The sequence below is a fragment of the Cydia strobilella genome, chromosome Z (assembly GCF_947568885.1).
Source record: "Cydia strobilella chromosome Z, ilCydStro3.1, whole genome shotgun sequence".
NCBI classification, from domain to species: Eukaryota; Metazoa; Arthropoda; class Insecta; order Lepidoptera; family Tortricidae; genus Cydia; species Cydia strobilella.
In genome coordinates this window covers 6,386,255-6,401,567 of record NC_086068.1, presented here as the reverse complement: position 1 = coordinate 6,401,567, position 15,313 = coordinate 6,386,255, and the positions used below count along the sequence as shown (strand labels likewise).

At 37.1% G+C, this 15,313-nt stretch overlaps 1 protein-coding gene across 1 annotated transcript in view; it reads left to right on the top strand.

The window, feature by feature from the left end:
* Nucleotides 1-2,116: 2,116 nt before the first annotated feature.
* Nucleotides 2,117-15,313, top strand: part of LOC134754144 (PHD finger protein rhinoceros) — a 71,720-nt gene continuing 58,523 nt past the window's right edge. Inside the window, exons 1-2 of the mRNA XM_063690241.1 lie at nt 2,117-2,461; nt 3,319-3,641. Of these exons, the coding sequence (XP_063546311.1) occupies nt 3,466-3,641 (176 nt within the window). The 5' untranslated portion in view covers nt 2,117-2,461; nt 3,319-3,465. The remainder of the gene's footprint in view (nt 2,462-3,318; nt 3,642-15,313) is intronic.

Here is a 15,313-nt window from a genome sequence, read left to right as displayed (position 1 = left end):
TATCCCGAAATCATCCCTTAAGAAAGTAAAAAGCGGGGTGGAATTAAGATAATTAACAAAGTGCCTGCTAATTTGTGTGCATAATATGTTCAAATTTAGATTGCTATGAAATTTTTTCCAGGCGCTATTCTTACACCTAGCTGCGGTTACTAAGTCCACGCAGACGAAGTCGCGGGCAAAAGCTAGTGTCCTATAATATTTATTTATTTATTATATTATTTTTACAAGCTTTTAACTAGCCCTAAAAATATGCTTTTTTTGTCATTTTAATTTTCTAAATTTTTCTAAACGTCGGGGCCATACATTTATAGTTGGTCAAACCAAATTGGCAGTAAATAAGAACCAAAAAAACTATACTCATCCTTTTTTTTCGGGTGCTAGTACTAGTGTAAGACAAAGATAGTATGATTATCTTTGACAAACTATATTCAGCTTTAAGCTATGCTCGTGAGGCCTCCAGCTTACAGAGCCACTAGTGTAGTTTGCGTTGTTATATCAGTTATTCCAATTTCCACCTTCTGTCTCCATCATCAGATCAGCTCCATGTCATCATAATATACTGCATTGTCATCCGATTCACATATGTATACAAAATTTCAGCTCAATCGGAATTAATCGGGAAGTGGGTCAAATTTAGCTTCCAAGCACATTCCAAGGCAACAAAATGGGCAAGTTGAATAAAACCTTGTAATAAATTATAAATAGTAATATAATATAATCTAGCGTGATAGTTTTGTACTTATATATCTAACTAAGAACACCTATTTCTTAATATTTTTATTATAAATTTAAAACACATGCAAAATAATACAATATACACTTTGTGCCAAATATAGATAAAAGCACAATATTATGTAGATGTATGACCTGTGTATGGTCAGTCTGTAGATTATTCTTTGACAAATTTCTCCATTCCGTCAAAATGGCGCCAACACCTACAGCTTACCATGAAGTTAGTAAAGAAACCAATTAGTTCCTATTTTAGCCACCCGCATGAATAACTTTGCAGCACTATACTTTCACGGTGATTCAATGGATAACGTTAATTATTTATATGTGTGCGTTTGGATTACGCATACATGCTTAGGTATTTGTACACAGACGCATGACGTCATCGATCGGGCAGCCGGTGTGAGAGTCGGCGCATTCACGAACAGACATGCACGAGATTTTTATATCGCTGGGTTTGTAAATTGCTAATCTTAGATTTTAATCTTTTCATGATAGTGATTTTAACATTAAGACTATCTAAATTATAAATATTAATTCCTTAAAAATTGTTTTAGCAAAAAGTGCTTAACTAGTAATCTACATATTTTCAATCATTTAAGAATCCACTTAAACATAAGAATGTCGTTTCATCCGCAGGATTATTGTACAAGCAAATTTTGTATACAATTGACGCGGCGAATGATGATTCATAGACAGTTCATTTTTGTATGGAGCAACTGCGTCTTATGTTTTAGACTTCTTTTCTTAGGTACTTTAAATGCGAAACACATTTTTAAGATTCCGTACCGTACCCAAATTGTAAAAACGGGCCCCTATTACTAAGACTCCGCTGTTCGTCACCCGTCCGTCTGTCTGTCACCAGGCTGTATGTATGCAGGCAGGCAGGCTGCATGAACCGTGATAGCTAGTTGAAATTCTCACAGATGATGTATTTCTGTTGCCTCTATAACAACAAATACTAAAAACAGTATAAAATAAATATTTAAGTGGGGCTATAGAATATTTATTCAATAAGTAAGAATCATAATTTTATAGCCTTACAAACAAAATCGATTTGCTCTATAGTTTACATATAGTCTTTTAGGATGACGTGTAAGTAATGGTGTATTTTTCCACTCTAGTCCGATCATGAATGACACGCTTTAATAAACCGTTGTTTTTATAATACGTATATTGAAGCAAAGTGGAGCAATCATTGCCATATCAAAATATGTTTTCAATATTTGATCCAATGGTTTTTCATGATAAGTAATTGAATTACAAGAACTTTTTTGGCTTTGAAATAATATAAATTAAAAATTATATTTTGGTATATTGAAAACGTACAGTAAATAGGTATAGAGACTAAAAGCTGTTTTTTTTGCTGGCAACTTTTTATTTTTTTAAGCACAACAGCGCCAACTAGTGGCCAATTTCCGTAACTTCTTATTGATATCTCTTGCTCTAAGTTCATGTTGTAATATACTCTCGCTAAAATTTGTGCTATTTGCTGACCAACCCCATGTTTATTGAATATGTGCTCGTGTTATGTTTGTTTTCCGTTGTAACGTAGTGAAAATCTTGTCTCAATGTATAAGTTATGCGGCAAGTTCCTTTCAAAACCAATGACATTAGATGAACTCGATGTGCGTTTTGGCCATTTTACTTGGCTTGCGTTGGTGATTCGTACATAGTCACGTGACCAAAGAGGTTTTTGGATCAATGGCGCCAAATGACTATTACAGAAAATGTACGTAGAATTGCAATTTATTATAACATATTAAGTTAACAGCAAGATATGTACGATCGATTCGGACCATGCATCATAGATATTCATATGGAATCATGACGAACAATATGATGCGTAGGACCAGTCACGTCAATCAGGCTACAAAACAGTGCTGCTATCTATGTTGTCAATTTTGTTATGTAGACTATCTAATGGAGACTGACCGTGGGATAAATATTTACGCTTATTAGTTTAGAATGGAATATATGGAATTTGTTGTTGCGTTATGTGAGTGTGTTTGACATGTCGGGCCTTAGTGCGCATGAGTAGTGAGCTCGGTCGGTGGACGTCCGCGTCCAGTGTTTACCGAGGCTCAGCAGCGACCATCGCGGCCCCGCCATACATCTTCGTGCAATGTGAAACGTCAAATACAACTCTTGTCCGTTTTCACACAATTTCCACAAGAAGTGCGACCTGCGGGTCAGTTTTAATGCATAACACGCTGAACACATTCGCCCGAAATCGCCCCCCCCTCCCTATACTTTCGATGTCTATACACGGCTCGTCATAATTGGTATTGTAATAGTAGTTTCGTTATATCGTATAAGCTTTTTATCTAACAAATAGCGATGGGGTGCTTTTTTAACGTGTCAGCGCGTGTTAAACAGTGATTTCGTGAACGGAAACCTTAGGAAATGATCAATTCATAGTGGCATTGTTTTGTTGTTAGATACATTGTGCAAGTGACCTGTCAAAGTTGTCATTGCTGTGCATGAGTAGTAATATGGGGATATTTCTCCCTCTGCAGTGCTTAAATCTGCACATTTCGTGTCAACTTGTGTTACAAATGTGTGAAAGTAGTGTGTTGTTCATTTCAGGTGGCACCTCGTGTTGTCGTGTTGTGTCGAACTAAAATGCCGTCATGTAGAGAACGCTGTGACTTTCTATACAATGCTACTGCCTCGCTCCAAGTGTAAAACAATAAGTTGCTCGTGAACATGTAGCTTGTGAATGCCTCAAGCAAGATGTCGTTGAGAGGCACCAAGCGCGCTTCAGGGCCGCGCGGGGAGGAGGCCGGCGCGTCGAAGCGCCGCAGGACGGAGCCCGAGGACGCTCTCTGGCAGCTCCGGCCCGTTAGCGACCTCAAGATGTCATCTATATACAATAGAAGCGCCTCCGAGGCACCCGCCGAACTATTCAGGTTTGTGCATTCAATTATACTTATTAACCTAAATAAATCCCCCTCACAGGCAAAACTGCCCAAAATTCCTATTAAGCAAATATGAGTTGATGTTTATACATGTCCTGTTCTGAATGTTAATGAAAGGGCAAAGACAACATATTTGTTGTTCTATGTAAAACAAAAAGGTTTCTTTAAGTGAAGTTCATTATCAAGTTTATGCTATGGGAAGGTGTTTTTTGCAATAGGGAGCTGATTTAACTGAACTTTGATATGTGTTATGTTGAATACATTTATATTAAACATAATTCTGTTGTAAGTGGGTCAAGTGAAAACTATGATAATAAAGGGTAATTTCCTTACTTGGTCTTAAATCATCTCATGCTGACAAATGTACCTTTTTTTTTGCCAAAAATGTATATTCTGACATCACAGATTAGAAATTAATTAATTTATATAACCTACCTTCATTCCACTAATGAAAATATACCTTTACATATGAATTTCCTAAACGGTGCCCTGTTGTGTGGCTATTGTCATGAGAAAATTGTATCACAAATAGCCCTAATACAAACTTGCTTCCATCACTGTCCATCATGTTTCGTTTCCCGTACACTCAAAATTTGCTAAATGCAGCGGCATATTTGTAATTTCATACACATTCACGAATTGCTTTCATTCACATATCATTTGGCCTATAATGCCAGGTTTAACCTCTAACATCCCATAGTCCTAATACTAGTACAAATGACTTGCAATGAAATTTTAAATCATTATTAATTTGTTTTGTTTCATTCAGTTTTAAAACAACAACCTATAAGCTTCGTTTTACAATTTATCTCGCATATAAATCCTCCAATTCCAATAGGAAACGTGCAGAGAATAAATAATGCATTGCCTCTCTCTCAGTATTTGACTTAAAATTTACACTGTTTCTAGAAAATCTATTAATTGTAATATAAATAGAGTTCAATTGCTTTGCTTTAAATTGAATTTTTTTGCTCTGCTGCTAAATTTGTATATATACCAGAGTTTGGTTAACCTAAAATAATAGAGAACTCCCAAATTAATGTTTTGCATTAACATTTTGGACGCCAATGACGGATATATCGGCACCGCAGGTCCAATGCCAGACTGATTAATCCGTCACAGACCACAGAGCAACATAGACCTATGTGCATGTGCATAAAGTTCAATTTCAGTTTTGACACTTCGGGTGATGTGGCGTCCGAGTGACAGTTTTTGTGTTTGACATGGCGTCGAAAAGGTTAATCAGTTACAATCTCATCTTATGCCATCAAACTATTTTTCAACATACCAAAGATTACATGGAGTTACTACAACTAAAAATACCATTAATTGTTCTGCATTAGTTACAGTTACAATACCAGTATGTTATGCCATCCAACTATATTTCAATATACTAAAGTACACAAAAATACCATCATTCACTGTTAATTGGTAATTTGTAACTCATATTGCAAAGATTTGGTCCATGTTTAGCCAAATAACAGTGTTGCTGTTAGTACTACGGTTGTTCAGTCATTGATAGGTGAAGTGCTTCTTAGAATTGTAAAAACCGGCCTAGTGCGACTCGGACTCGCCCACCGAGGGTTCCGGTTAATATTTGTTGTTATAGCGGCAACAGAAATACATCATCTGTGGACATTTTAACTGTCTAGCTATCACGGTTCATGACATACAGCCTAATGACAGACAGACGGACAGTGGAGTCTTAGTAATAGGGTCCCGTTTTTACCCTTTGGGTACGGAACCCTAAAAATTAAATACAAGCTCAGGCCAAAAGTATCTCTTTGTCAGTTGCCATTGCTACTCCTGATGTGTATGGTGTATGCTAAACAAGAGACGCTTTGCACATAGATTTTTGTACACTGCCCCGCCTGTTGCTATCTCTAGTGCACCCGCATAATTATATTACTGACATTGACAACCGGCATCATGGGCGGGACAGCTATATCAACAGGCAGGTCAATTTACGCAAATCTATGTGGAAAGCGTCTCTTCTTTACTCAAAATTTGTCCTTTTTGCCCAAAGAACAAGACATAATATAGACTATTGGTTGCAGTCTGACGGGTCTAAAGCACTCAAAGCTCTTTATACAAGGGGTAGACTCTGGTTGGAGCAAAAAGCTTTGGAAACTTAGCAAACGGCAACTCCAAATAATAACGGGGGTGTTTACTGGCCATTACGGGGTCAAGGGAATCCTGGCCAAGATGGGGCACGCTGACAACACCGATTGTCGTATGTGTGGCGAAGAGGAAGAGACAATAGAACACCTTATGTGTGAATGTCACGCCCTCGCCAGACAAAGAATGAAGGACTTTGGAACAGGCTACCTGGTACCAAAGGAATTCAAAAAGCTACCCATAAGGTCCATCATCCGGCATATGGAGATGGTGGGGAAGGCTCTTGAGTAGCGGACGGATCTTTTCTAGGGGGTAACTGCACAAAAGATCCCTATGGGTCGAAGTGTATCCGAAAGGGCCCCCGAAACTATAAGATAAGATAAGACTATTGGTTGATTGAATATTTTCCAATAGGAAAAGTAATTCTTAATATTGTCTTCGGGTACCACGATAGTTACTCATGAAATAAAACTATGAAAACGGATTATATCGCGTATATTGAATTTATAAAACATCCCCATAAATAATAATAATAAATATAAATAACTAAATATACGCGATTATAAATTAAATATAAGCGATACAATCCATTTTCATAGTTTTATTTCAAAAGTAATTCTTGTATAATTTCCATACCTGGTCATCTCTCGTGTACGTGTCTCGGTGGATGTGCCTCCAATTTTTACTATATAACTATTGTAAAAAGGCAAATTAGTGTTATAAATAATAGATTTTACATTATCTGGTTATTACTATAGGCTGTGTGTGATGGGAGTGCCATCCTGACAACTATGAGATCAGGCTTTAATGGGTTTCCAATCGAAGGGTATTGGATCGGGTATTTTATAGATCGTTTTTACAAACCTTATCAGTTTGGAAACCATATTGTAAACTTACTTGATTGAAATCATTACCAAATCAATAGAGTTAATTTTGGGTAAGCGCTTAAATTGTGACACTATTAAATGGTAAGTAATATTAAAGGTATCTACCCAATGCAGCATGGACACAACATAAGTGAAAGGCTTACAAAATGATAGGGTTACCCGATCAAAAAGATTAGTCTAATGAAAAGGCTTTTCCTATCCATGTATGGGATACATTAGTTACTAGCTTTTGCCCGCGACTTCGTCTGCGTGGAATTAGTAATTTGGGTACCTTAATTCTTCAACAAATCCGCTTTTTAATCCATCCTTTTTTCACCCCCAAATTGGTCCACACTGTACATTTCCACCCCATTTTTTACACCCTTAAGGGATGATTTCGGGGATAAAAGTTATTTTATATCCTTTCCCACAGCTCAAACTATCTCCATACCAAGTGTCATCTAAATTGGTTCAGCGGTTATTGATTCCCCATACAAATTTCCACCCCCCTTTTCACCCCCTTGAGGGGTGAGTTCTGGGATCAAAAGTATCCTATGTCCTTCCCCGGGAGTTAAACTATCTGTATACCAAATTTCAACTAAATCGGTTTAGCGGTTTAAGCGTGAAGAGGTAACAGACAGACAGACAGACTTTCGCATTTATAATATTAGTATGGATAGTATGGATTTGACAAATATGAAATGGTATGAAAAATAAAACTAAATTGTTACCACTTATGACTTCTAGATCCCTACTATGGTATGTACTGATCAATAATGATGTTATTTTTGTGCCTGATAAATATATATAAAGTTTAAAAAAAATATATAATTATTAGCTAATACTACAGATCTATACTATAAAACGAAACAGACACACACAAGATGCAATTATGTAGTTGCCCTTAAAATAGCTTAAAAACTACTGTTAAGTTGTCGTATCTCAATATCGTGCAGTACTAGATTCAATAGTGAGTTCTGATTGTCAACTGGACAAATATTTAAAAGTCTAAGCTCCTAATAATATAGTTACATATCATCACATGGTTAGAGGGAGCTAATATCATTCACAAAGTGTTAATTGGCTGTATTATCTAAGTCTGACATTTTATCTTAGACCTGCATAGATATGACCTAGTTTGGAAACTAGACTAGAACATGACATTGCACTCCGTTAGTTATACTTGTCAAATAATTTCGAATCGTTAATCCATCATATTGCGATCTTAAGAGTCCGCAGCAAGCTCGGCCGAATTTCGCTTTCCCATACAAACGGAGTTTCAATCTCATTTTAAAACTATGTGTTGGATTGTAATGAAACATTGCACATAAAATGACATGAGGTATATCTATGCCTGTAATTAGTTTATCCATCTTATAAAACAAAGAAATAGAACAAAAACAAGTTTTGTATGAAAAACTTGAATTTCACTGTATTTTTTAGGGTTCCGTACCCAAAGGGTAAAAACGAAACCCTATTACTAAGACTCCAGTGTCCGTCTGTCTGTCACCAGGCTGTATCTCATGAATCGTGATAGCTAGACAGTTGAAATTTTCACAGACGATTTATTTCTGTTGCCGCTGTCAACAAATACTAAAAAGTACGGAACCCTCGGTGGCCGAGTTCGACTCGCACTTGTCCGTTTTTTTTTTAATTATGATATTTGAAGCTACACAAACTAATTACAGGCAATATGCTTTACACTTATCCTTAAATACTTTACACTTTATCTTTAATGTTAGTTTAAATTCGATACTTTATCCTATTGCAAGTACAAAGTTTCAGAGCAATCTTGCTAGTCGTTGTAAAATGAGAGCGTAACTACGTTTGTATGGAGAACCGAATTTGCCGCGGACTCTTAACGTTGGGAGGCAAATCTAATTAGATTTTTACAGGTGTTGCCTATATCTAAAGGGCGTGGTGGGGGAAATAGAAGTGATGACAGCGCACCCCGTGGTAAAAATAAGAACTTTCGTGTGCCCTAATTGTTGTACCATTTGATCACTATCAACTGTTAAATAAGTAATGCGGCGCATCGCCGCCAGGTGGCGCCACAGTAAACTTATAAAAACTTTACATGGCAAACCAAAGTCGACCTTCTGCCAATGATACAAGGATCATTAACATATTTTTTATACATAATTATTTCGAATACACAATAGTCCAGTTTTATGAAACAGAAACATTAACACCATCTTTCTTAGGGGGTTGTAAACCGCATTGTGTTATATCTGTGATTGAAATATCTTCGACATTTATCTTGACTACATAACCATACTATCCATACTAATATCAGGCGTGTCTCACTCCGCGATTTCGTAGCGTCGCTACAAGTACCTGCGGGCCGCCTCAATTTTGAAGTTTTTCCATAGTAATTGCCGCGCACCGCCCACGGAACGCACGCCTGCACGCGCTTGCGCCGCCTTACGCGTAGTAGACGCGTTTTGTTAGGGAGTGAATCTTCTGTACCTAATACTATTATATATTCTGTGCTAATATGATAAATGCGTAAGGAATTCTGTCTCCTATGTCTGTTACCTTTTCACTCTTTAATCGCTGCGATTCAGCGTTTTGCTTCCACATTTCTTATGCGAACTGCCAAGGAGTGGAACGCCCTGCCCGAGTCTGTGTTTCCGCATGAGTACAATTTGGGGCTCTTCAAGGCAAGAGTTAATAGGTATCTCATAGGTAAGCGTGCTCCACCGTAGACCACATCATCACTTACGATCAGGTGGGATCGTGGTCAAACGCCTGCCTATTCATCATAAATATATATATATATATATAATATTACCTAATATTACGGAACCTATGGAGGTATTATGAGTCCCGGGGAAGGACATAGGATAGTTTTCATCCCTGAAAACATGGAAATACTAATTCTAAGCAGACGAAATCGCGGGCTAGTAGTAGTATAAATGTAATCATTGGGTTTCTTGGACCGAATATTTATAACCAGAATGTTACTAGGTGGCGCCACTGTCGTCATTTGTTTGTTATTTATTTTAGTTTATTTGTATAATCATTTTATATTTACTGATCCTGTGATATGATCAAATAAGGAAAATTATAATTAATTAATTCAATTTATTTGGAAGTTTAGTAGCAGTTCTATGTATAAACGATGATTAGGTGATTGCCATAGCTGTCGCAAAAATGAACTGATGTGCGTATTGAAGAACTAATTGTGTTCCATAGCCGCCAGGGCGGCGCCACCGACGCGCATGCAACATAAGGGTGATGGACAAGAAATATTTATCGCATATTTTGACGAAGTTACTTAGAAAAAGCCTATCTATTAGGGGATGACAAAATCGCAAAAAACCTTTTCTGCTATATTTATTCATTTAGTAAACGTATGCCTGAAAAAGTTACGTCAGCTTTTTAGGGTTTCGTACCCAAAGGGTTAAAACGGGACCCTATTACTAAGACTCCTCTGTCCGTCTGTCTGTCTGTCTGTCACCAGGCTGTATCTCATGAACCGTGATAGATAGAGAGTTGAAATTTTCACAGATGATGTATTTCTGTTGCCGCTATAACAACAAATACTTAAAACAGAATAAAATAAATATTTAAGTCGGGCTAGCCATACAACAAACGTTATTTTTTTGCCTTTCTTTGCGTAATGGTACGGAACTCTTCGTCCGCGAGTCCGACTCGCACTTGGCCGGTTTTTTTTACGTTACGTTAGCTCTTTTACTCGTTTTGTTGTTGGAGTTGGTTGTTCCAAGGGCTTCCGAGTTACAAACAGCCACGTTTTGTCATGTCATAATAAGAATTATTTAGTTATTTTGTTGCCGACTTATTTATTTTCGTCAGATTACGATCAAATTTGGTAGATATATATGTGCCATTTTCAACCAAAAGGGTACTTATTGTCGCTTGTCAGTAAGGCGCTATTTCCATATAGCTTCAATTAAAAATCAACCTTATCAACAAGCGACAATGTGGTACCTTTTGGTTGAAAACGTCACATATTGAGTTCCCTGTTATGAACGATATAAGCACAATTTCATAGTAAAAAAAATCTTCATCTGAGTTTCGAAAACGCGTACGGTATATAACTTAAAGAAAAATTACATAATTTTTTTTTTGGGTCAAGTTTTGATTTCGTATTTACCATTGACGAGACGAGCTCTTCAAACCAGCCAAATTTTATCAAAATCTAACGGAAAAAATTCGACAACAAAACGAAAATACAGTGTGAGTGATGGACTGATGGTGTACTCAATTTATAGTCTGTTCAGAAAGAGAAGAGTCGTGTAAATTGGGGCCCATACATTCCACGACTCTTCTCTTTCCGCACCGATACTAACTCCATCAAGTTTTTTTTTTTTTTTTTTTATGCCACGTCGGTGGCAATCAAGCATACGGCCCGCCTGATGGTAAGCAGTTACCGTAGCCTATGAACGCCTGCAACACCAGAGATATTACACGCGCGTTGCCGACCCTTTAAAAACCTGTACACTCCTTTTTTGAAGAACCCCATACTGTAGCCCCTCGGGAAAACCTCGGCAGGGAGCTCATTCCACAGCCGAAGCGTACGCGGGAGGAAATTCCTCTTAAACCGCACAGTACGCGACCATTTAGGTGCTAGGGTGTGAGGATGAACACCCTGCCGATGGCGAGCGGTGCGGTGATAGAAAGCGGCCGTTGGCATCATGTCAAACAATTCTTCAGAGCACAGCCCATTGTACAAGCGCTAGAACACACACAAGGAGGCGAAGTCTCTCCTTAGACTTAAAGGTTCGATACCGCTTGTGAGTTTGGGATCGTCGACGATTCGTACAGCGCGCCTTTGGACTGAGTCGAAGGGTCCAAGCTGGAGTTATCACGACTGCCTTAGCAGTGTCGAACTGACATACTCGCTAACGGCTGCGTAACTTACTTTCTATACATCTCGCTCGCACTAATATGCGAGTACGAGCGAGATGCGTAGAAAGTAAGTTACGCACACGCTAGCGAATATGTCAGTGTCAAACTGGTGGTAGCCGTACAGGGGGCCGATTTTTAAATTTCGACCGCTCGTTTTTAGGGTTCCGTGCCCAATGGTACGAAACCCTTCGTGCGCGAGTCCGACTCGCACTTGGCCGTTTTTTCTTGTATTTCGTTGAATAATATCTCCACTACTAGGCATTTAAATTCTACTAATAGAATTGAAAAGGAGTGGTCAATACCAATAGATTCCGAATTTCTTTTGCTCGTATTTCAAAAATTAGCATTTCGCCGTTTTCTATCGAATTTCGAATGACGAAATCGAGCCATCGAAATTCAAAAATCTGCCCCCTGTACGGCTACCATGTCACCCAGCAGCTTAATTAACCGTTAACCGTGCCTATTCAATCTACATGCACAACGGTAATTCACTGCATTTTACAAGGATTCCTACATGTAAACGAAGTACAAATTGACTTGCATGGTTAATTTATACTTTGACCGCTGGAAGTTTGACTCCGATGGTTGGTTTGGAGTTGACTGGGAGCCATATTTTAATTGAGTGTTTAGCATAACTACAATACAAATACAAAATTTGGTTTAATATTATGATACACTTTACATAAAAGGCTGGAGTCTCCCATTAAGTATAACAATACTTGGTTGGTTATTAAGTTGTTGGTGTACTGATATCTAGTTGGATGGACTATAGTGTGTTTATTTGCGTGTTTGCCTAAACGTTATAGCGTGCTTATTGACGTGTATGGTTATCTATACTTTGACGACTGTTAGTTTGACTTCGATGGTTGGTTATTAAGTTGTTGGTGTACTGATATCTAGTTGGATGGACTATAGTGTGTTTATTTGCGTGTTAGCGTAAACGTTATAGCGTGCTTATTGACGTGTATGGTTATCTATACTTTGACCACTGTTAGTTTGACTTCGATGGTTGGTTATTGAGTTGTTGGTGTACTGATATCTAGTTGGATGGTCTATATTGTGTTTGTATGCGTGTATGCCTAAAGGTTATAGCGTGCTAATTTTGTAATGCAGTTATTGCTTTAAAATTTTCAGTTCACGACCAAAGGAAGTAGAATAGAAACCTCGTATCTCAGTACTGAGCCCATATTGTGCTTTGTAGGGTAAAAACGGGACCTTATTACTAAGACTCCTTTGTCCGTCTGTCTGTCTATCCCCAGGCTGTATCTCATGAACCGTGATAGCTAGACAGTTGTTTTTTTTTACAGACGAAGTATTTCTGTTGCCGCTATAACAACAAATACTAAAAAGTATGGAACCTTCGGTTTGCGAGTCCGATTCGCACCTTTTTTTTTCATTAGTTATTTATGACTGGTGTCAATTATTGTGAATTTTGGTGGACAACCGACGATTGAGCAACAAACTCATGAGTATGACAGTCAAATTTTGATGTAAAAAAATAGAGGTACAGCTACCGTTACATCCACGTACAGGGGCATCTCGAAAGTCATAATGATGGTTGACTAGTAGAGAATGCCTTTAGGCATTAAGTTCGCCATTTGTACTTTATTTGTTATATTGTGCAATAAAGTTTAAATAAATAAATAATTGTGACCAGAATAAAATAATAGCATGTTTGGGTTCGGCTTGGGCTTGCTCATCTTCTACCATCAAAACCATGTTGGGACATAGAACACTGAAATAACTGCTTGATAAATATATCCCATACTTTGACATTCAACTCGATGATATTCCACTAAGCGTATGCATCCAAATGTGTACCTTATCCCATTGAGTTAAGTATGACCTACTGTCGCCTATTTGACTATAATAAATTTAGCACGCTATAATATTAATTTTATTGTATTGATATAAAAACTGATGTTGCGTTGTTTCTATATACAGCTTGCGTCGTACTAAATATGTTTGAGACTCGAATTAATCATTATCTATATGAGAAATATATGTTAAATTTATGTCAAACATTCAGTCATGTGAAAAATAATGTGAAAATATATATATGTATACATGAGTATTCTCTTTCTATAACTGGTTTGAAATAATGTAGTATTAATTTACGTCTGCAAACATACTTTGGAGGTAAACAACATTTCTTTTTAAATATGAACTTAAAAAGCATTTGAAGAATTTAATGTAGTGTGTTTAAAGCAGCGGTTCCTAACCTGGGGGTAACTACCCCCGCGGGGGTAAAACTGGCATTTTACAGGGGTTAAACTGGTATTTTACGGGGTTAAGAATATTAATGATTATGGAGGAGGAGTAAAATCGAGTTTCCTAGTTAGTCAAAGGGGTGACAGTACTGAAAAGGTTAGGAACCACTGGTTTAAAGTGTTTTCAAATATATAAAAAATATGAAAATGTTGGTTACTGTTCTAGATATAATTAAATATGCTGCCAGGCGATGGTTTTAACATGAAGCAAAGCTATTTTTTTAAAAGAATATAAAATATTGACTATATGAACTGAAGTCACATACAGTTCAAATAATGATTCATTATATTTCACTATTAGTAACATAGAATTTATTACTGAATTTATAGTATGCTGGCTCAAGCGAATGTATTGCGTTAATTTTAGTTATTGAGTAATAAAAAATTGCTTAGTATTGCTTAGTATGTAATTGTTGTTCTTGGCATTTGCTGATATGCGTAACGAAGCTATAAATAAAGTTAATTTAGCTACAGGGAAAGTGCAATTTTATATAAATATATGAAAATATCCCGGGGACTATGGGGTTTCAATAAAATAAGTTTGCATATACATATATTATGAATCTTCTCAAATGATTTTTACGCCTAAGACCCTAATCTGTTAATCAAAAGCCATTGTTTCTTTTGATTGAGCGGTCGGCCATTGTGTCTGAGCGCGTGCGTTGGTTCGTGTTCGTCTGCGTAGCATGATGATTTCCGTGGTAAAACTTTTCTACGGCCTCTCCCAGGACCCTTGTCGTCTTCGTCAGAAGTTTTGTCTTTCATTATACATATATGTGGCTTTTCATCAGAGAACGTTCCATAATGGTTCATGTGCATAAGGCTTTCCTGATAGAAAAGTTTCTTATACACATGAAGCATAAGAGCCCTTCTCTGATGGAAAGCCACATATTATGCCTAGCGACTAGTGTTACACCCATCTATACATATAATAAAGCGGAAGAGGGTCGAAAGTCTGTACATGGAAGATATTCGAAAAAAAATTGCCTGGGGATACTTAGAATCGATAACAGAACACATTCCAACAGTTTTTAGAATTTTTGTCTGTTTATCTGTTTGTCTGTTTATCTGTTTATCTGTTTGTCTGTTTATTTGACCGCGCTACAAATGAAAACGGCTGAACGGATTTTGATGCAAACTTTACTAATCTGTCGAAAAAATCCACGGCCAGGTTTTAGGCTATAAAAATTTGAGAAATTTTACCCCTAAGGGGGTTAAAAAGGGGATGAAAGTTTGTATGGGGTTCAAGATTTATTTTAAGCTAGCAATTTGAAACTTCGTAAGAAGATATATTATTGAAATACAAGAAAACTAATTTCAGCGTTTTTGAAAATTCATCCCCTAAGGAGGTGAAATAGAGGTTGAAAGTTTGTATGGAGATCAATTTTTTTTTGAGTGCGTTACTTGAAACTTTGTATAATGAGCATATTATTATAATACAGGAAAAGTGATTTTAGCGTTTTCAAGAATTCGTCCCCTAACAGGGTTAAAAGGGGGTTGAAAGTTTGAATCCATTACAAATGCTTTGAAACTT